This window comes from Leopardus geoffroyi, chromosome B3 (assembly GCF_018350155.1).
Source record: "Leopardus geoffroyi isolate Oge1 chromosome B3, O.geoffroyi_Oge1_pat1.0, whole genome shotgun sequence".
NCBI classification, from domain to species: Eukaryota; Metazoa; Chordata; class Mammalia; order Carnivora; family Felidae; genus Leopardus; species Leopardus geoffroyi.
In genome coordinates this window covers 118,829,867-118,857,837 of record NC_059337.1, presented here as the reverse complement: position 1 = coordinate 118,857,837, position 27,971 = coordinate 118,829,867, and the positions used below count along the sequence as shown (strand labels likewise).

General features: G+C 41.1%; 1 protein-coding gene across 13 annotated transcripts in view; it reads left to right on the top strand.

The window, feature by feature from the left end:
* The first annotated feature begins 16,977 nt into the window (after positions 1 to 16,977).
* Positions 16,978 to 27,971, top strand: part of NUMB (NUMB endocytic adaptor protein) — a 197,935-nt gene continuing 186,941 nt past the window's right edge. For 2 of the 13 annotated variants that reach the window (XM_045451479.1, XM_045451468.1), the window contains exon 1: positions 16,984 to 17,076. In XM_045451479.1, the coding sequence (XP_045307435.1) occupies positions 17,017 to 17,076 (60 nt within the window). In that variant the 5' untranslated portion in view covers positions 16,984 to 17,016. Of the gene's footprint in view, positions 17,077 to 17,181; positions 17,393 to 27,971 lie in introns of those variants that run through there. The other 11 variants (XM_045451472.1, XM_045451470.1, XM_045451483.1 and 8 more) reach the window with 8 other exon arrangements.

The window sequence follows — 27,971 nt, the reverse complement described above, 5'->3', positions numbered from 1 at the left end:
CTTTCTCAGCCCCTCTATCTTTGACTTTGTCATTTCATAGTGAAAGGACTTTATTGTGCACTCTGCATTGCTGGCCAGAACAAGAGGGCCCAATGAACGCTTCAGTCAGTCAGCAAGGCCAGACAGAAGGTCTAGTAGAAGGTCTGCACTGTGGGAGATGTAGCAGCCGCAGAAGAAATGACCCTTGTGCTCAAGGAGTTTACAAGGGGTTTTATAAGACATACATACAAGAATCTTTCAAAGACAATATGCTTAATCTAGTAGGAAATGTGTGGCACCCAGCAGATGTGCTGTAGGAGTCTGGGTGGAGGTGGGAGGTGCTGGAATAGTCATGAAGACGCAGGAGTTTGTTTGGATCTCAGTGCACAGGACTTGGATAGACAGAGAGAAGACTCTCCAGATGAGGGGAAGGATATGAGAAAAGGCTGGAGGAAGGAATGAGCTTGCTTTTGTTAATCTGTTCATATAAACAAAATATTATACTGACAAAATACTCAAGGAGTATTTTTATAAAGAGCCTTTATAAAGAGCTCTTTATAAAGAGGCTTTATAAAGAGCCTTGCCTGTCCTTCCCGACTGAAACATCTGTAGGACATGCCCTTCTCAGTTGTCTCCTTTTTATTGTTCCTCTTTTCCTCTTTCCTCTCCCTTTCTTCTGCCACAGACCTTCATTATCTCCACTGGCTGATTAAACAAGTGACAGCTCCCTATCCTACCCTAAAAGGAAGCTTCTGTTTGGCCCAGCATGTGAGAGAAATGCAGTGCCAACCTTCTCTTGGTTGAGATCTAGAGAAAACTTCCATTTTTCAACGAAGATTCATGTCTTTATCAGTTTACACATACCAGCTAAGTTAGTATCCATTAGTGAATTACCATCAACAGCAATCTTCTTGATAAGACCAACAGCAAAGTGGGGCTTGTGGGTCAGAAGGAAAGCATCTGTGTTAGAATTTACTCCCTCTTCTTCACAATCTCCTCCTGGTTATCACTTAATCCTCCCACTCTACCATCATTTCTTTAAGAAAAAAAAATTTTTAATGTTTATTTTGAGACAGAGAGAGAGTGTGCACGCGCAAGCAGGAGAGGGGCAGAGAGAGGAAGAGAGAGAATCCCAAGCAGGCTCCTCACAGCCAGTGCATAGCCAGAAGTGGGGCTCAAACCCATGAACCATGAGATCATGACCTGAGCCGGAATCAAAAGTCGGATACCTAACCAACTGAGCCACTCGGGCACACCCCCCATCATTTCTTGATGATCTATATTGTCAGCAAACATTTATTAAATGCATGTATTACTGGAGCACCTGGCTGGCTCAGTGGGTTAAGTGTTCAACTCTTGATCTCAGTTCAGGTCATGATCTCACAGTTCATGGACCGAGCCCCGTGTTGGGCTCTGTGCTGACAGTGCAGAGCCTACTTGGGATTCTCTCCATCTCTCTCTTCCCCTCCCTTTCTCCCTCTCTCAAAATAAACAAATAAAACATTTTTAAAAATGCATGTATTTATTTACTCATGGATACGTCAGGAAGCATAAGACCGTTTCTCTCACTTTGAGGAATTTGTCATCCAGTTGGATAAAATAGGCTTGTCTGTTTAGAGGCAGCATCAGACCCTCTCAGGGGTCAAGAATGAGCTGGATACTCTAACGTTTTTGAGACTCAAGAAGTACTTTATTTTTTTTTTTTATTTTTTTTTTAACGTTTATTTATTTTTGAGACAGAGAGAGACAGAGCATGAAGGGGGAGGGGCAGAGAGTGAGGGAGACACAGAATCTGAAGCAGGCTCAGGCTCTGAGTTGTCAGCACAGAGCCTGACAAGGGGCTTGAACTCACAAACCGTGAGATCATGACCTGAGCCAGAGTCGGACACTTAACTGACTGAGCCACCCAGCTGCCCCAAAATAAAGAAATAAACTTTAAAAAAAAGTCTAGATTGAAAGCCTTTTATGATTACAAAAGGCCCCCCAGTGTAGGATGCTGAGCAGTGTGGCACAATGGACAGAACACCAGTTCAGAAGTCAAACGCATCCGAATCCAAATAGTCTGCTACTTACCAATTGTGCGACCTTAGGTGAGTTATTTAAATTCTCTGATACTTCTTTTGTTTACTGTGAAATGAAGACAACAGTTCCTCTTATAAGCCTGTTTTTGGATAACATTTATTTTATTATTATTACTTTTTAATTAATTAATTAATTAATTTCTGAATAACATTTATTTTTAAAATATGTCCTAAACAGTTATTATGTTCTAGGCACTGTTCTAGGTTCTGGGGATACAGCAGGTGACCAGGACAGTCAAGGTTCTCTATATTACATCTCACACAAAAAATTAAGATTTTTACATGAAATCTCTCTGATGTTAAATAATGGCAACTAATTTAAAAATATTAAGCCTACCATAAGCTAACACTGTGCCAAATACATCTATGTGCCAAATTCTGCCCTTAGGCTGATAGTTTGTGACTCTTGATACAGACTTTTCACGTGGTAAATTTCTAGAATATTGCCCACTTGGCTGAACCTTGGCACTCAGCCTGTTCCCATATGTTGCCCAGCACCAACCAAAGAAACATTTCTCAAAATTCAGGGAAATCATCCTAGCAAGTACTTGAACCAAGCAGTGGCCTGGATCCCATCTCTATAAAATGCTGCAGCCTTCCTCGCTGACCCAATGAGGTCCCATTCGTTTTGCATGCCTGGGCTGAGCTGGTATGTTCTATAGGATGGATTTGGAAGAGATTGTGCTTTGCATGCCTTTCCAGATCATCCATCTCTCCTCTTAGGACCTCTGTGGGAGGCCAGTTTAGGACACAGTCTCACATGTTAGACCCTTTCATTTTCTTTTACCTGCTGATATCTTATCATCTCAACTGTTTTGGCCAAACCTGTAAGCATGCAGTAACGGTACAGGCAGCTCTTTCCTGAAACTCAATAATAGATGATTAATTTAATTTGTTTTAATTCTCTAACATGTTCATGATCTCAGAAAAAAAAAAGTTTTAAATTTATCTTGTAGCTCTTCAATTCACAATCAAACAACTTCACATTGCTCATTTATCTATCTCTGGAGCACTTGAGTTTGAACTCCGGGAAGAGGGAGTCTAGAGAGAGGATTCAGGAAATCAGTGCCTTCATTGGACCATACTATCCCATCAACAGCAAACTGTTGTTTGGAGTACTTCACCCCATTGGGTCATGGAATTCCCTAATGCCCTTAAGTTTGAAAAGCTAAGTGGAGCACACCCGACTTCCAAAAGTCTTTGCAAAGGCTATGTGATGTGGTAGAAAAATGGTACACTTGAGTTTGAGTTTCCTTCTGCTACTAATAAGTATAGGACTCTGTGCAGATTACTTTATCATTCTGAATTTTACTTGATCATTTGTAACATGGAAAGAATAATAATTATCTCATGGGTCGATTACAGTGGTTCTCAACCTGGTTGCTTATTAAAATTGCTTTTTTAAAATGTCACAGCACATGCCACACCTCCAGCAAATTAAGTCAGAATCTCTGAAGGTGAAACCCAGACACCAGCAAATTTTTAAAAGCTTCACAACCCATTCTAATATGCAATGAGGATTGAAAATAACTGGTGCGGCTTAAATAATGTTACTTGTGTAAAGCAGGTACTCAGCAGTTCCTAGTTAGTCCCCAATTTAAGTTTCAAACCAGCAATTGATATGTTTGGTATGTGTTCTTTTTTTTCCTGATATTCATAAACTTTAATGAACTCGTTATTAGTTCTTATTGTTTACAGATTTGTTTTTTTTATTATGAAATTTATTGTCAAAGTGCTTTCCATACAACACCCAGTGCTCATCTCAACAGGTGCCCTCCTCAATACCCATCACCCACGCACCCCTCCCTCCCACTCCCCATAAACCCTCAGTTTGTTCTCAGTTTTTAGGAGTCTCTTATGTTCTGGCTCCCTCCCTCTCTAACCATTTTTTTCTTCCCTTCCCCCATGGTCTTCTGTTAAGTTTCTCAGGATCTACATAGGAGTGAAAACACATGGAATCTGTCCTTCTCTGTATGACTTATTTCACTTAGCATAACACTCTCTAGTTCTATCATCCATGTTGCTACAAAAGGCCATATTTCATTCTTTCTCATTGCCACATAGTATTCCATTGTGTATATAAACCACAATTTCTTTATCCATTTGTCAGTTGATGGACATTTAGGCTCTTTCCATAATTTGGCTTTCGTTGAGAGTGCTGCTATAAACATTGGGGTACAAGTGCCCCTATGCATCAGTACTCCTGCATCCCTTGAGTAAATTCCTAGCAGTGCTACTGCTGGGTCATAGGGTAGGTCTATTTTTGATCTTTTGAGGAACCTCCACACTGTTTTCCAGAGCGGCTGCACCAGTTTGCATTCCCACCAACAGTGCAAGAGAGTTCCCATTTCTCCACATCCTCTCCAGCATCTATAGTCTCCTGTTTTGTTCATTTTAGCCACTCTGACTGGCGTGAGGTGATATCTGAGTGTGGTTTTGATTTGTATTTCCCTGATGAGGAGCGACGTTGAGCATCTTTTCATGTGCCTGTTGGCCATCTGGATGTCTCCTTTAGAGAAGTGTTTATTCATGTTTTCTGCCCATTTCTTCACTGGATTATTTGCTTTTCGGGTGTGGAGTTTGGTGAGCTGTTTATAGATTTTTGGTATGTGTTCTAAGACTGCACCACTAGGTGTCGGTAAGAGCCATACATATTGGTTAGGAGTTTCTGATTATCTGTTGTCCAGGTAACAACTATGTACTATTACACAACTATTTGTTGAGTACCTACCTCACGCCAGTCACAGTGCTAATGACTCTTAAAACATGGAATTTCTAATCCTATATCAAGTAGGCAAGGTAGTTGTCCCAATCATGAGGAAGCCAAGGGTCAGAATGATTCTGTTACTTGTACAGGTCACAGTAAGTAGCAGAACTGAGATTCAAGGTTCATTAATCCATTTTCTCAGTCAAAACCACTGAACACTTACTATACACAACATACTGTATGTATCTGCTATTAGGGATCCAAAGGTGAATAAAGCATAGTTTTCATCCTCTGGAAGTCCATCTTTACCCTTAATTCCTAGGTACATTTAGGAAGAAAAGATGGGCATGTTCTTTTACAGTTGTTATTAGCCTTGGGATAGCTATATCTTCTGAAGAACTCAAATGCTGCTATCCTAAGAGGATGGAATGACCCTTAGGTAGAGTTTCCTGGGATAGCTGTTCCACTGTACCCAGCCATTACAATAAAAGTTTAAAAATTTGAGAGCCTGTTAGATTCCTAAAAGGCTAGAGATCACATCTGGCCTGTTTTAACACTGTGGTATTTGCTTAATTTATATCCTCACTAACAAAGTATCAGCATAGAGTACGTATCTAATTTTTAAGCAATGAATATTGCTGAATAAATAAATGAATGCCCAGTACTCTGCTAAACGCTACAAAAAAGAGAGGGGGAAATGTTTAAAGAAGTCTGCACCTTATTCTGGTAAGCAAATCTGAATACTTCCTTCCAAAGGAAAGTTCTAAGGAAATGTTCTAAGAAGCCCCAACTGATTCATCCCTGTGGCAGGAAAGTCTCAGATCTTGGAGAAGTTTCTAAATGAGTCAGGGACCACTGGACTGTTTTACTACTAGATTTGATCAGGGGATCCAGAGTCTGATGGCTGCTTTAGGGTTTGTTCCATGTCACAAGGATACCAGTTGTGCTTGTCTCTAACCAAGCCTTTTGACAATTAGGATCATAGGGATTACTAGGCTGGGTCAAACCCATAGGCCATTCAGTAGTCTCTTTGGAGAAAAGGTAATTTAAGTAGTGGAATGTAGACCTGATTATGAATCAGAATCACTTGAGGGAGTTTCGCAAAAATGAGATACAGATCCCTGGACCCTGTTCCACCCTAGTGAAGTGAAATCCCTGGAACTAAGAGAGGAAACTGGGATCCTCTTTTTTTTTTTTTTTTTTTAATTTATTTTGAGAGAGACAAAGTATGAGTGGTGGAGGGGCAGAGAGGGAGAGAAAAGGAGAAAGAGAATCCCTAGCAGCCTCCAAGCGGTCAGTGCACAGAGCCTGACTTGGGGCTCGAACTCAGGAAAACGTGAAATCATGACCTGAGATGAAGTTGGACGCTTAACTGACTGAGCCACCCAGGTGCTCCAGATCCTGGGATTCTAATATAGAACCAGGGTTGAAAAATGGCTGGTTCACTCATAAATGGCTCTGCAATTCATATACTTTCTATATTCTGATTATATTCCTTCCCTGGGTAAGAATTTCGTGCATTTATCACTTACAGTGTGAAGTAATATTCCTTTTTATCAGTACTAAGCTTATCTCTTTTGGAAGTTTGTAAATAACATTGAAATCCTAAGATTTAGGGATTTCAGCGATGAGTCCGTGTTCATTTAACCCACGCTTTTTGTGGTACTGTGGATTTGGGTCCGCTTTCCCTCTAAAGCGGGCCTATTAATCACATGCCCATTCTTGTGATTTTTTGTTTGTTTGTTTACAAGCAGCTCCGGCTTTATCAAGTGATCCATTCTGCATCAGGTAGACAACCTTTGCCCGCTTTGTGCAAGAGCAGAAAAATAATATCTGTTCCTGTGATAATTGTGACCTGGGATGGCTGCCGCTTTAGGTCACTCAGGACAGGTGAGCACTTGTGGCAGATTTGGGTTAAAGTCTTGTTATGAGTCTAGTCAGCCTGCTAGCTTTGGAGAGACCGGGAAGGGGCTTATACTTTTACTTAATCGTTCAAAGACTAACATACTCCTTCAGAATGACAACCTGAATGGTTTGCAGAAAGAAACCAGAGAAGGGAGTGGAGTGGGAGTATTTATAGAAAAACACACAAGGGGTTGAATAGAGAAGAATACCAGGTTCACATACCTGCCAAATAAAAGGAAAAAGGTCTGATTTAACCACTTTCTTTAAAACAAAAACACTGAGTGATTGTAGGTAGAGAGCTACAATTGGGGTGATCATTTGGGGATCTCCAACTGTCCCTTGATGAATCCAAGTTTCTAAGTAGCCTTATGTACATGTTAAAAAAAAAAAAAAAGAGAGAGAGAGAGAGAGAGAGAGAGAAAGAGAGGAGAAAGTAGGCTTGGGAGAGATACTGAGAGAGAGAAGTGTTATCCAATCACAGCCTGTACAACCCTCTAGGCAAGTTAGACCTGGCCAGCATCTGTCTGCACAGAAAATTTATTAGAGCGTGGTTGGAAATGTCTAATACTCCAGAGATGAGATTTCTGGTTGTATTCCTTATGGACCTCAACAATGACCCTGCTCTAAGCTAAGGTTATTAGAAAATAGATCACTATTTTCTACAGCTATGAAACTGGGGTTGGTCCGCCCAAGGTGAAAAAACTGTGGCCTCTGATTCCAGTACGGTTGCTCAGAGATGCTCTGGCTTCCGTATGATCAACACTCCAAATAATAATAACTCCACATTCAAAATAATAATAACTTCTCCTGGCAATTCTTTTCATCTAGAGATTTCAAAGCATCTCACCAACACCTACTCATCCCCTAGGTAGCTGATTAAGCCACATCTCTGACATTCTTCTTTCACTTGGGGTCCTCCCATAAATTGATGACTAAGCTGAAAAGAGTGTGGGCCTCCTGACTCAAGGTCTCACCCTCAGTACCTACTCCACTTTGCTACCCAGTCTTGAGCAGTTTGTGGTACTCCCACAGGGCGTAGTTCTTTGTAGGGGCCTACGTATCAGATCTGCCTGCTTCTTTGCTGTCATTACCTCCTACTGACTGCATTTCTGGTTCCCTAGTGTCCTGGCAACTGAGCTGTGCCATGGTCACATCTGGGATGCAGGAACTGTTGAAGAATCCACAGGGATTCTTCATGTCTTGTCATCCTTTATCCCAGTTTGCACCTCCTCCCACAGACTCGAGGCCATCATAGTACTGTGTTTTAGGCTTATTTTTCCTCCTTCCCTATCTCCAGTCTCACCTCCCCTCAGCAACAGGAAGCCACAGGCCCAGAGGAAGGAAAGGGAGGGAAACATCTTTTTTTTTTTTTTTTTTTCTCTCAGATTGCCCTCTTGTTCCCACTGAGGGACTGAGGCCATGAATATTGGCCTCAATGGGAAGAAGAAAGGATTAGAAGGATGAATTTTTGCTTCTATCACTCATCCTGAGGGAGTTAGCTTCTTATTGATTGATTGATTGATTGATTGATTGGAGGAGGGATGACTCAGTGCAGACCCTTAAAGGGAAATCCGTCTTAGAGTCTGAGGGCCGCCATTTTAATGTCCAGTCTGTATTTTAATATCCAGACCAGAATGGTCTCGGAAGAAATTGAATTCTCCTTGTCCCCAGTGTTGGGCCTTCCCCAAAGGAGTACCTCTGTCTTGGGGAGTCTAACAAAGACAGGCAGTGGGGTTCCAAATTCAGAATGCAGGGATGGGCCCTATACACTGGCGGAGGGCTTTATTTAGTCATACTCCACTACTGTGCTTTTTACCTACTAATTACTATAACCACTAGTGATCATTATATGATAATTAGCACATGCCTTTTTTATAACTCCCAGAGCACCACCCCAAAATAAGTGATGGTGTAGGGTGGCAAGGCTGCTCCTAGAGACAACTCCTGACTCATTCATTCACTAAATATGTAGTGAACTACTGTGGGCCAGGCCCTGTGCTGGGCAGCTACGAGCAGCATGAATGTGGTTCTTGGTATCACAATGCTGACACAATACAGGAGGAATAGGCACTAAGGAAGCTTACATGTGGGATGTGTGTATCCAATGTGGAAGTGTCGTGTGTATAAGAGGGGCACCCCACCCAATGGTGGCTGGGAGAGGGGAATGTCAGAAGGTTCCGCTGTAGTAGTAGAAGCTAGTCATGGAATCCAACTTAGGGTAGGCCTACACTGTTTGTTTAATTTCCCCAGAACATAACGTTAACACCAAAGCTGCCTCCTCATATTAACCCTACAAAGTAACTCCCAGGCTATGCCAAATACAGTGCCTCCAACTCTGCTTCTGTACAGTGGGACACTACCTTGGAAAAGTGTGGAAGTGTGAAATTCTACACAAGTGGAAGATGTTATTATTGTATCCCACTAAAGAGAGTCTTTCAGAGAGGAAAATGGCACCAGGGAAATAGGTGCAGAAATCAGAGTCTTCTATCTCCACACCCAAGCCCAATTCTCTGTGCCCTTGAAAGGGTCTGGGTCTGTGATGGGAAATAGGTTTGTCTGTCTCTCCTTGAGCAACAACATCCTTCTTATCAGCTGCCGCACTGAGAAGACACTGATGTCCTCTTGCAGGAAACTGACAGGAAAAGAAAGAAAGCCTACCACTAAATACACTTCCTGAGAGCAAAATGAAATGGCTGCGGCCCTGGCTGCCTGTAGGAAAGGGCTGAATAAATAAATACAACCATCCCTATTGTGTAGTCAGACTTCCTGGGGGCAAGTCCTCATCTCCCCGCCCCTTCTTTCCCTTCTAAAATTGGCCATCCTGCAGAGGAGCAGAAGTTTTCCCCAGCTACTGAAAGGTATTGAAACTTACAAGTCTCCAAACACAGAGAAAATACAGAGTTAGAAGGAGAGAAGACAAGACTCACAGAAGGAGGAAGTTGATATTGCTACACACCTCTCCTTTAACCTCACAGAACTTTTTCAGCAACTTCTGCTTTGAACCTTTCTGTGCACAAGTCTGGTAATGTCTGGAGACAAGTCAGGAGGAGAAAAGCCTAGGGCTAGTGCATCTCAGAAAATCCATGGGCCTGTTAAAATCACCGCTGGGCAGGTGACCTGATTTGGAGGCAGAGGTGTAAACTGTCATCATCTGTGAATATTTATTGAGCTCTAACGGTGTAGCACCATAGCAGAAACTGCTTGAGAAGGTGACTCTGCAGCAAGAAACAGTTCCAGGGGCTCCTGGCTGGCTTAGTTGGTGGAGCACGCAACTCTCGATCTTAGGGTTGTAAGTTCCAGCCCCATGTTGGGTGTGGAGATTACTTAATAAAATCTTGAAAAAAAAAAAAAAAAGAGAGAGAGAGAGAAACAATTCCAGTCTAAAGGATCCTAAGGCATTTCCTTGTGAGGAGCTTTTTTCTTCTGCATGGAACACGGACAGAAGGAAAGAACATATATACAAATGGGGCAGGGGAAGAAGGCATTGGGAGGATAAAGAGAGACTGGGGAAAGATACTTCTGGCCTGAAAAGATGAGATCAGATGAGTACTTGAACCTTTGTCTTTCTATAGTGTCTTTGGTCTAAAGATTATTTATACTTTAGGAGAACCCCCCTCATTTTTCTCATATAATCATGAGTGAACCCTGAGAAATGACTCAGAGCCAAAATAATGGGGTTTCTTTGATTATACTTCCTCATTTTCTCTGGCCATAGGCCACCCCTCCATATCCTCCTTCCTTATAAGGAACCTAGCTTCGACCCAGTCACTCCAACCTCTTAGTAATCTTTCTTTCATGTTGCAAACTAGACTCTCTTCCTCCTACTTTCTCTTATTTAAAAATTTATTTTTATCTTTTAAAGTTTATTTACTTTTGAGAGAGAGAGAGAGCATGCAGGAGGGGCCGAGAGAGAGGGAGACAGAGAATCCCAAGCAGGCTCTATGCCATCAGCCCAGAGCCCAGCCCAGAGCCTAGCCCAGAGCCTAGCCCAGAGCCCAATACGTAGCTTAAACTCACAAACCGTGGAGATCACGACGTGAGCTGAAATCAAGAGCCAGTCACTTAATCGACTGAGCCACCCAGGTGCCCCCCTTTTTTTTTTTTTTAATTAAAAAAATTTTTTTTAAGTTTATTTAAGTGATTGCTACACCCAAACATGGGGCTCATGACCCGGAGATAAAGAGCTGCACACTCTTCCGACTGAGACAGCCAGGTGCCCCTCTTCCTCCCACTTTCTAATTGCAAAATTGCTATTCTTTTAGTCTCTTGGTTCTTGCTGCTCCCAATCCAGGTATGGAAACTTTCTCTTGAGTGTCCTTACTGTATCCACAGAACCTGTGTGGGAATTACCCTTTCTCTTATCCTCAGTTGAGGACTGACTTAGCAGACTGCACAGTGACCAGCTTTTTTTTTGAAAGGGACAAAGACCACACAACCAAGTCCCTGCCTTCCCTGTCCCCCCTCCCCCCAGAACTTCCATGGAGCCAAGCTCAGATTTCTGCATAAAGGAGGTGCTGCCATAATTAGCCCACCTTGCAGGTTTTGAGCGTATCTTCTTTGAGCACATCCCCATAGCATAGGGCAGGCAAGAAATTAGGCTGAAGTTTAGATTTGTTGGCCATATTTTATGAATCCCAAATCTGCCATTACCTTCTGGCAAGTATACGATACACATAGATAAATGAGACAAAATATTTGAAAATAAGATCATCCTGGAAAGGTTACTATAATCATAGCATATCCAGTAGCTTGGAGAGGAAAACAGATATCACATACTCATAAAAGTTAATAATAACTAATGGCTACTGTGCACATACCATGTGCTCAGTGCTTCCTGAATTATGTAGATTATCTTATTTATTCCTCATGAAGATTTTGTTCTAATAGCTAGAAGGGGGAGAAAACCATTATATACTCAATAATAACATTAATAGGAATAATAATTATTATATAAGCCAGTTATATATGTCAGGGCTTAAATTGAATATTTTCTCTCATTTAATCTTTTTTTTCTTATGTTTATTTATTTATTTTGAGACAGAGAGAGAGAAAGCGTGGGGGGGCGGGGGGCAAAGACGGAGAGAGAGAGAATCCCAAGCAGGCTCTGTGCTGTCAGCGCAGAGCCGGACCCCGGGTTCGATCTCACAACCGTGAGATCATGACCTGAGCCCAAATCAAGAGTCAGATGCTCAACTGACTGAGCCACCCAGATGCCCCTCTCTCATTTAATCTTTTATTTATTTATTTATTTATTTATTTATTTAAAAATGTTTATTTTTGAGAGAGAGAGGGAGAGAGAGGGGGAGCATGTGCACATGCAGGGGAGGGGCAGAGTGAGAGAGGGAGAGAGAGGGGTAGCATGTGCACATGCAGGGGAGGGGCAGAGGGAGAGAGAGAGACACAGACGCTGAAGCAGGCTCTAGGCTCTGAGCTGTCAGCACAGATCCTGATGTGGCACTGGAACCCACGAATTATGAGATCATGACCAAGATCATGACCTGAGCAGAAGCTGGATGCTCAACCGACTGAGCCGCTCAAGTAGCCCTCTCATTTAATCTTTAAATGAAACCTACAAGGAGGTGTTGTTATTATTTCCTAAGGTAGGCCACTTCTAAAGTGGCTCCAGTGATCCCCCTCTTGGTGTCTATATTCTTGTGTAATCCTCTCTCCTTCAGCGTGGGCAGGACCTAATGTCTTGCTTCTCAGTAGTAGAATGTGTCAAAAGTGATGCGATGTCAGTTCTGTGATTAGATTACAAGTGACTGACTTCTGTCTTGCCAGAAGTCTCTCTTTTGCTGGTCTGCCCTCTTGCTTGCTTACTCTGATGATGTAAGCTGCCATGTTTTGAGATGCTTTGTGGAGAGACCCTCATGGCAAGGCACTGAGGGAGGCCTCATTCAATAGCTCCTGAAGATCTAAGGCCTTAGTCTAAAGCCTGTGAGCTGCTGAGTTCTATCAACAATGATGTGAATGAGCTGAGAACAGATCCATCCCGACTGAGCCTTGAGATGATTACAGCCTTGTAAGACCCAGAGCTAGTGGACTCAGCTAAGCTCCATGAGGATTTCTGACCCACAGAAATGGAGATAATAAATGTTTTAAGTTACTAAGTTTTGGGGTAATTTGTAACTAACACATCCCATTTTGTAGATGAAGAAAACTGAAGCTTGGGGATATAAATCAACTTTCCCAAAGTCACACAGCTAGTAAATGGCAGAGTCAGGATTTGAACACATTTAGATTCAAGAGTGATTTCAAGTCTACTTTCTTACGTAATTCCAGTGCTTGGCAAACTGTAGTTCTAGAAGGCATTCTACTCTCTGAAATCCTTGGAATGCAGCCATGTTTCCAGGAAACTCTTTGTGTGTAAAACAGAGATGGACAAAAGTTTAAATGGTGCTTGGTGCTTTGAGCAGCCCACTCCCTGCTGCGGAAGAATGGCTGGTCCACCCATAGATCTAGTGATAGTAACCAGGGGCTCTATTCAACAGCATAATGGCAGAGCTAAGAGCTGCAGCCCATCCATTTTGCAAGCACTCAAGCTATCTTATCTATAAAATGCAAGGTGGGTAAAGGGGTAGTACACATTTTTCTTGAGGATGAAAATACATGCATTACATAATGAGGCGATCTGATGTGCTATTTAAAGATCATATGAGCCCTAGCATTAGAAAACAAATGGTTCTACCTGTAGGAACACCATTTTTCACTTAAAAAAAAAAAAACCACACACACACCTTTTTTTTTTTAAGCTTCTTCCCATCCATGGGAGACAGCTTTGAACTTTGAAACCACAGTGCTTTGTTCCAGCAGGGAAGGCAGCTTGGCACTTCTCTGTGTTGGAATCTCCGCAGTTTGAGATGGTGAAAACATCTTCTTCCAGACGGTTTCCCTTTCTTCATCCAGAGCTTTGTGCCAGTGATCACCTTTATAAAAGGTGGCTGCACGAATCTTGTCAGCTTTGCCCTGATGCCAGAGCAGCAGGCTTTGAGCTCAGGGAGGCTTTCCAGGTGGCGGTGGAGCAAAGATCCCATAGGGTAAAGTTCTGGCATGGTTCTCCTTTCAACCAGTGACAGGCTACACTTTGTTGGTATAATTGTGCAAGCTGGTATAAAGTCCACAGCCAGAGAGATGGGGGTAGGACTCTAAGCTGGCTCAGAACTCTGTGGCCTCTTGACTTTGTCTAGCTTTCCTTACTCTCTTCTCTGCTGGCCCTGCCCCCCACCCTCCCTATCCCATCCCCTCCTCTCTAATCCCTTCATCCCATCAGTCTCCATCTTCAGGGATCCCTGACTCAGGGAACTACCTCTTATCAAATATCTTGGCTTGCTTCCAATTGCTAGAAACAGGCAGCTCTGGCTCTTGTCTACTATCAGAATGATTTTCTTCTCCACCAGTTGTTTGTTTCGCTAATCCATTTGGAATTGTGTCTAGAATCCAGTGTTGGGGGAGGGGAATCCAAAAATAAACAAACAGAAAAGGAGCTTTCCCTAGTGATATTGCCCCCACCCCGGACTAAAATAGAAATGACAGGAAACCTGGATTCTGCTCCCTTGAAAAGTGATATGATGAAAAGAGAGCAGAAAGTAGCATCAGCATTCGCTGAAGCCCAAGGCCTTAGACATCAGGACATCGCCGCAAGTCCTTCATTTTCTACTTAATCAGGATTTATAAAGGCTATTTTGCCTTTAATATACCTGCTATCCTGGTCTTGCTCAAGTGCCTCTGAACAGATACCATCTGCACCACCTCCACAGCCAGCCACACAACACAAAGCTACAGACTCCCTGACTCCAGTGTTCTTGCTTTCTAAGATGGGGTCTTAAGAGTGGTGAAGACATAACACAGGAAAGAAAAGAGAGGCTGGATGAATTATGTGGTAAGGTTATGTGATAAGGCTCATGCAAAAATCAAAACGTGGGGCACAAGCAATAAACTTTCTAGTACTGTGTGGACTTTAATAACATAATAAATAGCTTTCTGTTGGATCAAAGAATGTTCCTTAAAATCTTCCTTAAGATTTTTTCTTTTCTTACTGGACTGAACATGTTTATTTTACTTTTTTTTTCTTAACTGATTTCCATAAGGAACAGGAGTGGTAAAATGTATATATGCATGTATGAGTGAAAACATTTGTGAGTACTTTGTTTTCACGGAACGGAATGAATAGCTGACCTTTGTGGAAGTATTCCTTGTTTTGTGATAGTTATTTTGTTGAGTTCCTGGACTTAGATGGCAAGTCCTCTTAGTGAGGCTGGACTAATTCTATGTTCTCTATGGCACCAAATCACTATGGCTGTACAAGAGCCATTATTACCCCAAGCACCATAATAATGCCCATGCCCTCCTATGACGTTATTGTTTCCTATCTGCCAGGACATTAATTGCCTTCTAACTTGCTCTAAAATTGGTAGGTAGGGCATACTGCCAAGACTAGAGAGAAGAAAGCTGCTGGTAATATAATAAAAGGCTGTGTAAAGGATATGCTGATACCTCCTTCTCATTGGGGAATCTTCACATTTGCATGTTACTTCATTTGTTATGGATGTCAGCTCAGGCTTGCCTTATGTCTTGGCTTCCATCTTATCATGGTCAATGTCTGATCTTTCCTTTGACTGAATGATTCAGACATCTCCGAAGTTATTTTGACTTTTCCACTTTCCTTTACAGGCTTTTTATGAGTCATTGAATTGAAGGGGAGGTTATTTCTAAATTGGAAGGTGAGGATGAGGGAAGGGGGAGGAAAGTTCCGGAAAATAACTAGGAAAAGACACCTTATTGTTATAGTTACTGGAGGAATAATTTCTGCTTAGTTTGGTGATATGTAGTTTATTCAAAGTTGACTAAAAATATAAGCTAGAAATTAGACTTTTTTTTTTTCCTGGATAACAAACAGTGAAGTTTTAGACTACTTGTAGCTTGCTCTGCAAAGGACAGGGAGGTGAGTAGAAGAGATATGGGACAAAGAGTTAGCTGGAAGAAGAAAGGGGCAAAGCACAAAATTTCTGAAGTCCAGATTCTCAGTCTCACAGGAAGTTCCCAACCATAAGGTAATGCTTGTGAGGGGGTGCCTCCTTGACCTGTCCCAATCCATCTCTGGTTTGTTTCATGGTCCATGGGTTTGTGTATTATAGGTAGAGTTGTGAGAAAGGTATATTTAAATCTGACTTTGAAATTTAAAGAGTAATCAGGCAAACATTTTGTTATTTAGGAGCATGAAAAGTGGGTGGAAATTAAAAAGAAAAGCAAAATCTAAGGATGGATATATTTCTAGGAGCACAAGAGTTTTTATAGCAACACCAGATTTCTCAAAAATGCGTACTGTGACTTGTACCCAAATGAATAAAAAATGCAATCATTTATTCTCGTGCATTGTGCTAATGTGAGAAAAGAACTGCAATTCATTCAACGGTCCTAATTTAGAATGCTAGGAAAAGACAAGCTTTCAAATATCTGACACACATCTAGTAGGGCTATTTATGAACTGCCGAACATAAAAATCAAATTGGGAGAAGGGGCGGGAAGGGACGGAATTCTCATTTCCAGAGCATCACACGGGTAAATGTGGCCCATTTCGTCCAAACTTGCTCATGGTTGCTTGGTCACTTGGCAGGAGCCAGGGGTGTCTGGAGAACTCTCAACATGCCACTTCAGTTTATTAACGACGTTATAACTGCAACCAAAGTGGGCTGATTTCTACTAAATAAATGGTTGTGCTTTGCCCTTTTGCATGAAGACTTCTGGAAAGAACTTCAAGGAAATAGGGTGCATTGCGACTTCAAGAAGAGGACATTTTTATCTGTGTAAGTGCTTTTCTCCCAAGGAGTTGGAAAACACTCCTTAAACACAACCTCTGATGTTGGTGTTTTGTAAGTACTACCCTCTAAACTATCAGTGATAAACTTCTCCTAATAGGGAGGGAACTGGAGAAAGGGATGAGTTTACAGAATGAACTCTACAACAAAGAGTTAACCCTTCCCCGGTAACCTCGATTGTGAACATCGGCCCCTTCCTTGCTTTCTACTGCGCAACCAAACTGTGCCCAAGTTTGAACCAACCCTGGAGCTACATCCCTTGCCAATTGACTTAACAGACATTTTCGGTAGCCTATCATAACTTCGAACTGCCCTACCATCAACCAATTACAACTAAAGCTTGGTCCAGGACGCTGTGAGTCCGGGAGGGGGCTAATACCGGGTCCAGGAAAAGGGGCGGTGAGGAAGCTATGACAGACGGGTAAGTGAAACCAATCAGAATAGAGAGCCGCCGCCTCACTATCCAATGGAGAGGTAAGAACTATGAAACGGGGTGGGCCTGTTGTCATGGGGGAGGTGGTGGCGCTTGATGGCTACTGGCGGCCGAGGTAAAGGCAGTGGCGCTGGAGTTGGTTGGGGGCAGCGGCAGGTGAGTGCCGGTAGCGCGGGCCTGAGGTCTGGGGGCCGTCGCGGGGCGGAAACTCCAGCTCGGAGCTCCGGAGGCGGAGGCCGGAGGAAGGGGGCCTGGACTGTGGGCCGGGTCGGGCCGGGGCCAGGGCGGCGGCGGCGGCGGCGGCGGCTGCGGCGAGTTCGCTCCGACTGGGCTGGTGGGAGAATGGCCCGGTTCCCGGCGGCGGAGTTCGCGTTGGCAACATAGGCTGGGGCCAGACCCAAGCGGTTCGTGCCGGGAGGTCCCTTGGGACGTCCCGCTGCTTGGGCGCTGACCGGCGGCCGGTGTGTGAGCGGTAAGTTCCCTGAGGAGACGGGAGCGGACGGGGTCCCGGAGAGGGGGGATGACCCGGGGTGACCGGCAACAACCTGGTCCGAGGACCGGGTGACTCGGGGATACACACCCAGGACAGCTGGGGTGCGAGGGAAGAGAGCAGAGGAACCCGGGAAACCCAGGAGCGGCCCGAGCGGAGGGAGCTGGGGGGCCGGGAAACTGGGAGTGGCCCGGGTCCGAGGGAGAAGAGACACCGAGGGCGGCCGGGGTCCGGGGTGACAGTGAGCGGCCTGGGTCTGAGCGAGGGGCGTCGAGGAAAGGCAGAGAGGGGGTTGGGGACTCTCCTGAGAAAGGCGGCTGTCCGAGGGTGGAGGACTCCGGGGGAGTCTAGGAGAAGCGGGTCTTAGGAGGGTGGGACCTGTGGAGACCTTGAACAGCTGGGGAGGAACAGGAGCTCCCAGCCCCCACCGCTTGTCTGGGATGGGAGACCCAAGACTGGGCTGGGAGCTCCTGGGTCTGAGAATCCGCGGGGGACCATGGGACCTGGAGCAGTAGTTCGGATTGGAGACTGGGGTGAGGGGGTCTACCGGGGAGTGGAAGTTCTCTCAGTTGGAGAGTAGTCACGCAAAATGACACACGGGTGGGCGGGGAGAAATAATTTCCTTGTAGGAAGCGCGAAGTAGATAGGGCGTAGATAGGACGCAGTAGGAGAAAGTTGCTCTGGAAGAGAGTGGTGGTCTTGTGGAAACTGGCCGTAACAGCAGATATGAGAAATTAACAGTGTAGTTATTAGTAGATTCTAAGGACTTCAGACATAGAAGAAACTTCGGCTTCATAATGCTAAGGTGGAAGAGAAGAGCATCCTAAAAGCAGGGTTAGGTGACTTGCATTCTAGTGGCTTAGAAAAAAATTTTTGTTTTAGGATGACACCAATGATATTAGAAAATGAGGACATTGACAGGATGGGGAATTTGAAAGGAAAAAGGGGAGGTGAGGAGTAGCTGAAACTAAGGGAGTAGGAAGGACTGGGGACTTGATCAGAAAGAGGGGAGTCATGAAAGGATAGACATACTCTGGCCAAATTTAAAATAAATTCCACCACTTAGCTTGGATAATTTAACCTCTCTGTGCAAGTTTCCTAATCTGTACGATAGTGATAATAATAGTCCCTATTTCATAGGGTTGTTTTTTCACATGAGTTAATATTTGTAGAACTTTTAGAATAGTGACTGGCATCGAGTAAGCAGTGAGTACTTACTGACTAGAATGTTAAATAGAGGATAAAGACCCGAGTTTTTTTAATGCTGTGATTCTCAAACTTTAGCTTGCACCAGAATCACCTGGAGGGCTTGGTAAAATACAGACTGCTGGCCAGAGTTTCTGATTCAGTACATCTGGGGTGGGTCCTGAGAATTTGCATTTATCTCAGGTGATGGTCAGAGGATCCCACTTTAAAAGCCACTTACTTCAATGAAAACAGTGATAATGTTTAAACTTCTTAAACTATCTGTCTACCCTGCTAGAGACAAGTAGAGGCAGATTGCAAAAATGATCCAAATATAAGGGATATCCTCTATTAAGCCCTATGTTTCTCAAACTGTGGATTGTGATTTATTAGTAACTTATAAATCAGTTTAGTAGGTTACCACCAGCATTGCAAATAAAATGAAATAGAACAGAATTGACTAGCATTGCATTTGGTGAAGAAAAATGTTTTGGGAAAATTTTCTTGTGTGTGTACTAGGTCACAATGTAAAATCTGTTTCTTATAGTCAAAAGAGTTTGAAAAACTGTTTTGAGCCATGCAGTGCAGCAAAAGTAGCCCTTCAGTAGGGCTTTCTAGGGACTGAGTTTATTATTTATTTTTCTGGTAATTCTGTCTCAGGTGGTCGTGCATTCTATTTAATTTCTTTAGCCTCCAATTTGGTTTCTCCTATGTTTGCCTGATCACATATTGCGTTGTGCCTCTTTTTAGATATTGAGAATCTTTGGCATGAGGACTTAAGGAAATTTGAGTCAGAGAAATGAAATTGAGTGGTGTTTCACTTGTGCCCTCTTGTTTACCTTTCTTTTTATACCACGGTATGGTAACCCATTGTCTGTAAAAAACCTAAGTATGCACAGACATATTGGCAGTAAACAACTAATGCTGAAATGGATTGGTTTGAGAACAGTTCGTGTATAGAAAATAAGTAAAAACCAAGTAAGACACATTTCAAAGAAGAAAAGCAAAGGAGTGTTTCCTTTTTAAAAGAGAGTGAAAGTAATATAAGGCTTCTCATGGCCTTACACTAATACAAAACATATAAAAGCATTTTTTTTTAAGTTTATTTTATTTCGAGAGAGAGAGATTGTACCCGTGAGCAGGGGATGGGGAGAGAGAGAATCCCAAGCAGACTCCCTGCTGTCAGTGTGGAGCCCTATGGGACCCTGGGATTGATCATGACCGGAGCTTAACTGAGCCATCCAGGAGCCCCTAATATGAAAGCATTTTTAAGGGAATCAGATACACTTGTGTATTTTAGATTTCTAGGCTTTTGAAGAGAGAAGAAAGTGATAATAATTCACAGTAAAATGCACCTGGGATAGAGGCTTAACTACAAAGCAAATAGTTTATTAAGCAGGAGCCTTTGTTTTGATGATTTTCTCCCTTGAGAATGAACTGGATGTACCACATGTTGTAAACTTAACTTGTTTGGGGACCTAAATACAATCTACAATACCTTTTTACAGCTATATTAAGAATATGTGTATTTTCTGTGCTGTTCTTGGTTTCCTTTTTCTTCTGTAAAAACCTAGATGGTTTATATTTAGGAAGAGATGATTATATTAATTTTTGTGGCTACAGGAACAGAGAAAGAAGTATTGAAAAGTTAGAGATTCTTGCAGCTCTCTTTAAAATCTTTAATCTAAGGGATTTATGTGGCCCTTTCATTAATGTTTTATGAAATTGTGAAGAAACTCTTGGTGTCGCTTTGCATTAGGATTTTTACATAATTTTTTCTCTCAAAAATAATTGTTCTCAGATTTTTATATTTCATTAAGATTTTTATTTTTGTTTGGAAGACTACAAAACATATAATCATTATACTTTTGAACTGAAAAAAATAAGCAGTCTTTTCACAAAAGAAATTTACTGATTTTTGTAACAAAGGTTCCAAGGATGAAAGCTTTTGAATTCCTTGCATTGCATTAAATGGAGGATCCCTGCCACCACAGTGGTTGTTCTTTAAGTCATTGTGTTGGTGGACACATTTGTATAGATCATTCAATTCTTTGCTAATTGATGGAGGAATGTAAAACCTTAATAATTGAATGTGGGGGAAAAATATAAAAGTTCACTGTTCGTAATTGTGAACATTGACCAATTTGATTACTTGCTTTTTAATAAATGGACTTTATTCAGTTGACTTATTATTCATCCATAATCTAATCACACTTACCTATGAATAGCTCTGATTGCTCAACTCATTTTATAGTGAGATTTAGTAATCTGTAGTTGAATGAATGATGGTTTCTAAGTCCCAAAGAAACTGTGTTCCTGACTACAATTTGGTGAGACTTAATTTCACATATCAAAGAAAATTCAAGTAAATGATTTAGAAAAGAAGTTCAATTAACACTAGTTAATTAAGTTTATTTTCTATTTCAGTAGCATTTTATCTTCTTTCATAAATAGCTTCTGATCTGCTCTCTCTGCTGCTGGCCTTCAACTACCCATATAATAAACCTTGATGGAAATGTTGGTGCCTGAGAATTTAGTAGTGTAAAGGTACAGAAACCTATGTCTGGTTTTCAGTTTGCTGAGAGAATTACTTTTATCAGAAAAGATCCCTTGGGAAAGTTACCACCTTAAAATAAAGGTGTTGTTGTTGTTTTTTTTTTTATCTATTATTTTTTTGAGAGAGAGGGAGAGACAGCAGGGGAGGGGCAGAGAGAGAGAGGAAGACAGAAACCCAAGCAGTCTCCACACTGTCAGCGCAGAGCCCAGTGCGTGGCTCTAACCAACACACTGTGAGATGATGACCTGAGCTGAAAACCATGAGTTGGACACTTAACCGACTGAGCCACCCAGGCGCCCCTTGTTTATTTAGTAGAGTACTTGAAAACCTGCATTTTATTTTTAGCTTGCCAAAACATATCTATTATATTTGATAGATTGTGATTTCCACAGAATGACTCTTGAATTCTGAATTCCAGTTTCTGAATTCTGATACATGTTTCCTTGATAGGGCTAGGGAGAAAGGAAACAATTGTACTTAATATTAAAAAATAAATTTGCTATCTAATTTTTTTTATCTTGACATGATAAATTATTTGCCAAGAAAATTTGTTTCAGTAATATAACCTATTGGGATTTTCATTATTAAAGTTACAAGTACTGTATAAAACCTTAGGATGTTTGTTCAGATCTGAGCCACAGGTTCTGATAAATAGGATGTCCTCATGATACTGCTTATATATTTTTGAGAATATAAAATACACACTTGGAAATCTTAGAGCAAAAGGAGGATTGAAACTAAGGGAGAACGAGGAGAACACTGACATGTGTTTAAGGAGGAGTCTGGAGGATCTGTAGGAAGTATGTCTAGAGTAGTGAGCCCCTCTTGGCAGTTTTCCTAGAGTGACATATGTAAAGGAGGATGATCCTATTTGCAGCATTCTCCCATGGACATATTTTTTGTACTGTGCAGTTTCCACTGCCTGCTATAACTCTTCCTTTGTTATCTTCCACTCAGGAAAGCAGGTCAGAATGCAAGTGAATAGACTGAGAATTGCTAGTCCTAGAGGATGGGAGCCTGGGCAGTACCATGTGGATTTAGAAGGCTTGACACTTGTCTCTGCTTCTGCAACTCTTGGGAATAGGTCCCTAGCAGTCGTAACTAGGGCAGGTCACACCATTTGTCTTTCTCTGGTGGAGTCTGGGATTAAGCAGTAGGAAGAGACCCCCAGCCATCTTAAATGGGTTAACCAAGGAGCTAGTGTGTTAATTAATGTTCAGTGACTTCCCCTTCTCTCACCACCAAAGTTGAGTTATTTAGGGAGCAAGAGGGATTGAAAGCTGTAGAACACTATTTGGCTCCTGAATAAAGGGAAAGTCAGGGAAGCTAGCAACACTGACAAAAGCAAAATTTGTAACTTACTTAAGATTGACCTTGGCTATCTTTGACCTTAGAGAAGTAAAAGTTAGTGATGCTTTGTCCTGGTCAATCGTGTACAAGTATACCTTCGTGCTTTTTAGTTGTGTCATGTTGTGCTGCTTTGCATGATTTATGAAGGTTTATTTAAATATTTTTAATATAACCAACTTTGTTATAAGGAATTTTTGCTCCCAGTATTCTTTAATCAATATAATTTTTTTTTCAAAGAATCTTACAGAACCATAGAATACCCTGATGATGACAGAAGGATATTTGTAACTACTGTATTATGAAATTGAAAAAGGCATTGTGTTCTGAGGAAGCATGATAGAATGGACACAATCCAGGTTTTAGAATTATATGACCATGTTTTTGATTCCTGGCTCTATTATTTACTAATTTGTCATTTTATTGAACCTCCCTTAGCCTCGGTTTTGTCATCCATAAAATGGAGCTTATAATAGCTTCTTTACCAGCCTGATAATGAGAATTAAATGAAAATCATTTTGTTTAGTGCCTTGCCAATAGTGGGCAGTCAACACATGGTGATGTTAATTATTAATAATTATAACAGTACTAAGCCTATTGTTGACTTCTCTGTTTAGAAGGGCTAATATTCCAAATAGTGTGAGTATAAACAATTTGGCAGTTAGGAAAACCAGAATTTACTTAAAAATTTTACATGTACTTTAAACATTTACCATCTTAGTTTGTTTATATGGTTGGTTTAGTTTGGTAGATTAGACTAAAACATGGGGCAAATGAGGCTCATATTTTACTGTGTGGTCATGGGCTCTAGCATATTACCTGATCCTCTTCCAAATATGTATTGTTGTATGAGTTTTTGTATGCTTTTGTTAGCAGTGGAAACCCTTAGCCCTACTTCAAGAAAAACTATTAAACATTATAGATTGAATGGTTCTAAGTTAGTTTTAAATGCCAGTTAGAAGGAATTAGTTATCCTCCCCTACAGTTAATACAGTCTTCTTTACTATTTAAGTAGCTTCCTTAGTTAAGGATTTGGTCAAAGGTGAAAGAAAAATCTGTATCTGTAGAAAGCTGTTAAAAGCTATATTTCTTAAATTACCTCTGATGAAAGCAGGTGTGTAATTTCTATAACATTCATGATGTAATGGACTTTGCCTTAAGTTTAATTAGTGTACATAATTTTTTTTTAATTTTATTAAAAAATTTTTAATGTTTATTAATTTTTGAGAGACAGAGTATGAGAGGCAGAGAGAGAGGGAGACACAGAATCTGAAGCAGGCTCCAAGCTCTGAGCTGTCAGCACAGAGTCCTATGCAGAGCTCAGACTCACTAACGGTGAGATCATGACCTGAGCCGAAGTCAGACGCTTAACCAACTGAGCCACCCAGGCACTCCAGTTGTCTTATTTTTAGTCCTATCTGTGGAATAACTTGAATCTCTCTTTTAATTCAATTATATTTTTTGCCTTGAAGTCACAGTAAATTCTTAATTACTTCCACCCAGATTGGCAGTGTGATAACTAATCCCTAAATTCTTTTGGGTTATGAAGTATAGCTATGGAACCTATTAGACACATTTTTCATTAGACTTGTATTTTATTTAAGCTAATATTTAAGTATTGGGTCTCCCTGGCATTGAATATCGTTATTAGCAGTTCTCAATTTGTTACCTGCAACTCTTTGAGTTGGAGTGGATGTTTTCTACAGTTAATCCATTTTCTCATCAAATATTATCATAGACAAAAGTAATAAGTTCTAAAAATATATGTATAGCTAAAACATGTATTTTTAGAACTTATTACTTTCATACATGTATGCATATTACATGTATTATACATTTATACATATACATCATATGTATAAATGTTGAGATGAACTAAATTTTTTATTTTGAAGGCTAGACTGAATTCATAGTAGTTTTGGTTGACTATTTGCTCTGTCAGTGGATGTTGAATATATTCAGCTATTATCATATAGAGATCAGTTACTATTTTAACTTTTAAAAGGTTCATCCTTAAAAGCTCTCAGCCTACTTTTTCTACCTTTTACTTACCCAAATGTGCCATTTCAGAAACACTAGTATACTTCTGTTACCCCTAACATGGCAAATACATTCTTTTTTTTTGTCTTTCTTTTTTTTGGACAGATATATTCAGACATAATCGACTACAAGGAAATTGCACATGTTTATACAGTTTGATGAGTTTTTACCTATTTATCCACCACAATCAAGATAAGGAACATTTAGGGCGCCTGGGTGGCTCATTCGGTTAAGTGTCTGACGTTTGGGTTCTGCTCAGGTCATGATTTCATGGTTCGTGGGTTTGAGCCCTGCATTGGGCTCTGTGCTGAGTGCGGAGACTGCTTGGGATTCTCTCTCTCTTTTTCCTCCCTTCCCTGCTTGTGTGTGTGCACTCTCTCTCTCTCAAAATAAGTTAAAAAAAAAAAAAAAGATAAGGACAATACTTAACCACTCTAAAAGTTTCCTTGTGCCTCTTTGTAATCTATCTCTCCTTTTCTACCCACAGAGGTAACCACTAATCTGCTGTCATTATAGATTAGTTTTCATTTTCTAGAATTTTATGCAAAGAGAATTGTATGATGTGTGCTTTTTTGATAGGTCTGGCTTCTTTCACTCTACCTAATTTATTTGAGATTTATCCATGTTATTTTGTGCATCAAGAATTTATTCCTTTTTATTGCTGAGTAGTAGTCCAATATATGGTTATATCACAATTTAAAAAATCTATTCTCTTGTGATATTGAATTGTTTCCAGTTTTGTCTTCAAATAAAGCTGCTGTGAACATTCCTGTATAAGTTTTTGTATGAACATGTGTTTTCATTTTTCTTTGATAATATATCTAGTAGTAGAATTGCTGGGTTATATGGTAACTCAGTTTTCTAAAGCAGCTATACCATTTTATATTTTTGCTGGCAGTGGGAAATGAATATTTCAGTTTCTCCATATCCTCACCAACACTTTTTTTACTTCTGTTTTTTATTATAGCCATCCTAGTAGATGTGAAGTGATAACTCACTGTGGTATTGTTTTCAACTTCCCTGATGGCTAATGATGAGAATTTTTTCATGGGTTTATTAGATATTTGTTTATCTTTGGAGAAATGTTTTTTAGGATCCCTTGACCATTTAAAAAATGGAGTTATTTGCCTTTTATTATTGAGTTTGAGTTGTAAAAAATACACATTCTGGGTATAAGTCCTTATTAGATACGTGATTTGCAAATATTTTCTTTTTTGGGGGGAAGGTTGTTGTTTTGTAACCTCTACACCCAACGTGGGGCTCTGACTCATGACCCCGAGATGAAGAGTTGCATGCCCTTCTGACTGAGCCAGCCAGGCACCCCTGTTACAAAAGTTTAATAAAATATTCTGTCTTGTTATTCATTCTTCCAAGTAGTAGTTTGTTGGCCTTTTGGTCTGCTGTGGCAGTTGGGGTCATGGTGCTGAGGGAAGCAGTTTAGAGTTGCAAGAATGGGTTATAAATGAACCCACTGATTTAAATATATGGTTGTATGATTTCATTGTTAACTTACTTTATTTTTTTTAATCTTTATTTATTTTTGAGAGACAAAGAAAAGGACATGAGCAGGGGAGAGGCAGAGAGAGAGGGAGACACAGAACCCGAAGCAGGCTCCAGGCTCAGACCTGTCAGCACAGACCCTGACATGGGGCCCGAACTCACAAACCACAAGACCACCTGACTCAAGTCGGACACTCAACCGACTGAGCCATCCAGTCGCTCCCATCCTTACGTTACTTTATACTTGAACATTAAATAAAGTTCAGGTATCATTTTTCTGCTTACAGGGCAACCTTGTGTCTGTAGTTCTAGGCAAGCTTCCCTGCTGGACTTTTAATGGAAATTAGGGTTAGATCTTTTAAACATGTTACTTAAAGGAAAAATAGTTTCTATTATACCCCTTCTTTTTTCCCTGACTCTCTCCCTGCCTTTCCTCTCTTTGACTCACCTACCCTAGTACCTTTTTATCTAAAGAAGACACTTCTTTTTTCTGAGGGATGATCAAATACTAAGGCCTTATTCTTTATGGAAATTCAAGGAAATGTTCTATAGTGATGTTTAAAAACATAGAGAAAAATTATAAGGATTTTAATTAGCTGAGGTAAATTCACAATCAAGAATTAACATCATTAATATCAAAGTTTTTTTTTTTCATTTTTTTTTTTCAACGTTTATTTATTTTTGGGACAGAGAGAGACAGAGCATGAACGGGGGAGGGGCAGAGAGAGAGGGAGACACAGAATCGGAAACAGGCTCCAGGCTCTGAGCCATCAGCCCAGAGCCCGACGCGGGGCTCGAACTCACGGACCGCGAGATCGTGACCTGGCTGAAGTCGGACGCTTGACCGACTGCGCCACCCAGGCGCCCCTCATTTTTTTTTTTTTAATGTTTTTATTTATTTTTGCGACAGAGAGAGACAGAACATGAGCAGGGGAGGGCCAGAGAGAGAGGGAGACATAGAATCGGAAGCAGGCTCTAGGCTCTGAGCTGTCAGCACAGAGCCTGATGTGGGGCTCGAACCCACAGACTGTGAGATCATGACCTGAGCCGAAGTCGGACACTTAACCGACGAGCCACCCAGCCGCCCCTCAAAGTTTTTTTTAATATCAAAGTTTTCTATGTAATCCTAGTTGAAAGTGAGAAATAGCATGCTATTTTCCTTTTCATTTAAAATATAGTAAAAATATAGTTCTTTTACAACTTGTGCGATTTACGTAGCCTTTTGAGATACACTGATTCTTTTTTTTTTGAGAGAGAGAGCGAGCAGGGAGAGGGGAGAGAGTGAGGGAAAGAGAATCCCAACCAGGCTCCGTCTGTCAGCACACAGCCCAATGCAGGGGCTCAAACCCAGGAACCTCCAGACAATGACCTGAGCCGAAATCAAGAGTCGAATGCTTAGCCGGCCAACCCACCCAGGTTCCCTGAGATAAACCGATTCTTTGTTTTAAGAACACTTAACTCTGAATTGAGCTCTTTTTTCCTGTGTTTTAATATGCATTAATTGTTTTCTTTTTGGAGATCTTAAAAGCAAAGTATAGTATACATCTTTTACATGGTATTTGAATTTTATGTGTTTCCTCTCTGTAGAGTTCTGAGGGCAGTACTTTGCCAAGTAAGAACTAATGTCCTGGGAAATTAGGTTGCTGGCTTGACTTCTTACTGTGCTTTTCTCATCTTTTTCATTGCTTTGTAAAAGAGCTGGGCTTACTTCTGTGGAAAATAACTAAATCACCTAATTATTTTCCTTCGCTCAAATTAAACATGATTGGTATACATTTGCATCATACTGAATTCTGTAACTTTTTCTTGTTATAGACTTGTTTAACATACCTTGAAGGTCTTTGACTTCATTTGATAAGTTGGCTATTTGTATAGCCAAATAATACTAATGGTGTGTTCCTTCAATGAATGTTCTTATTCTTTAGGTCTTTT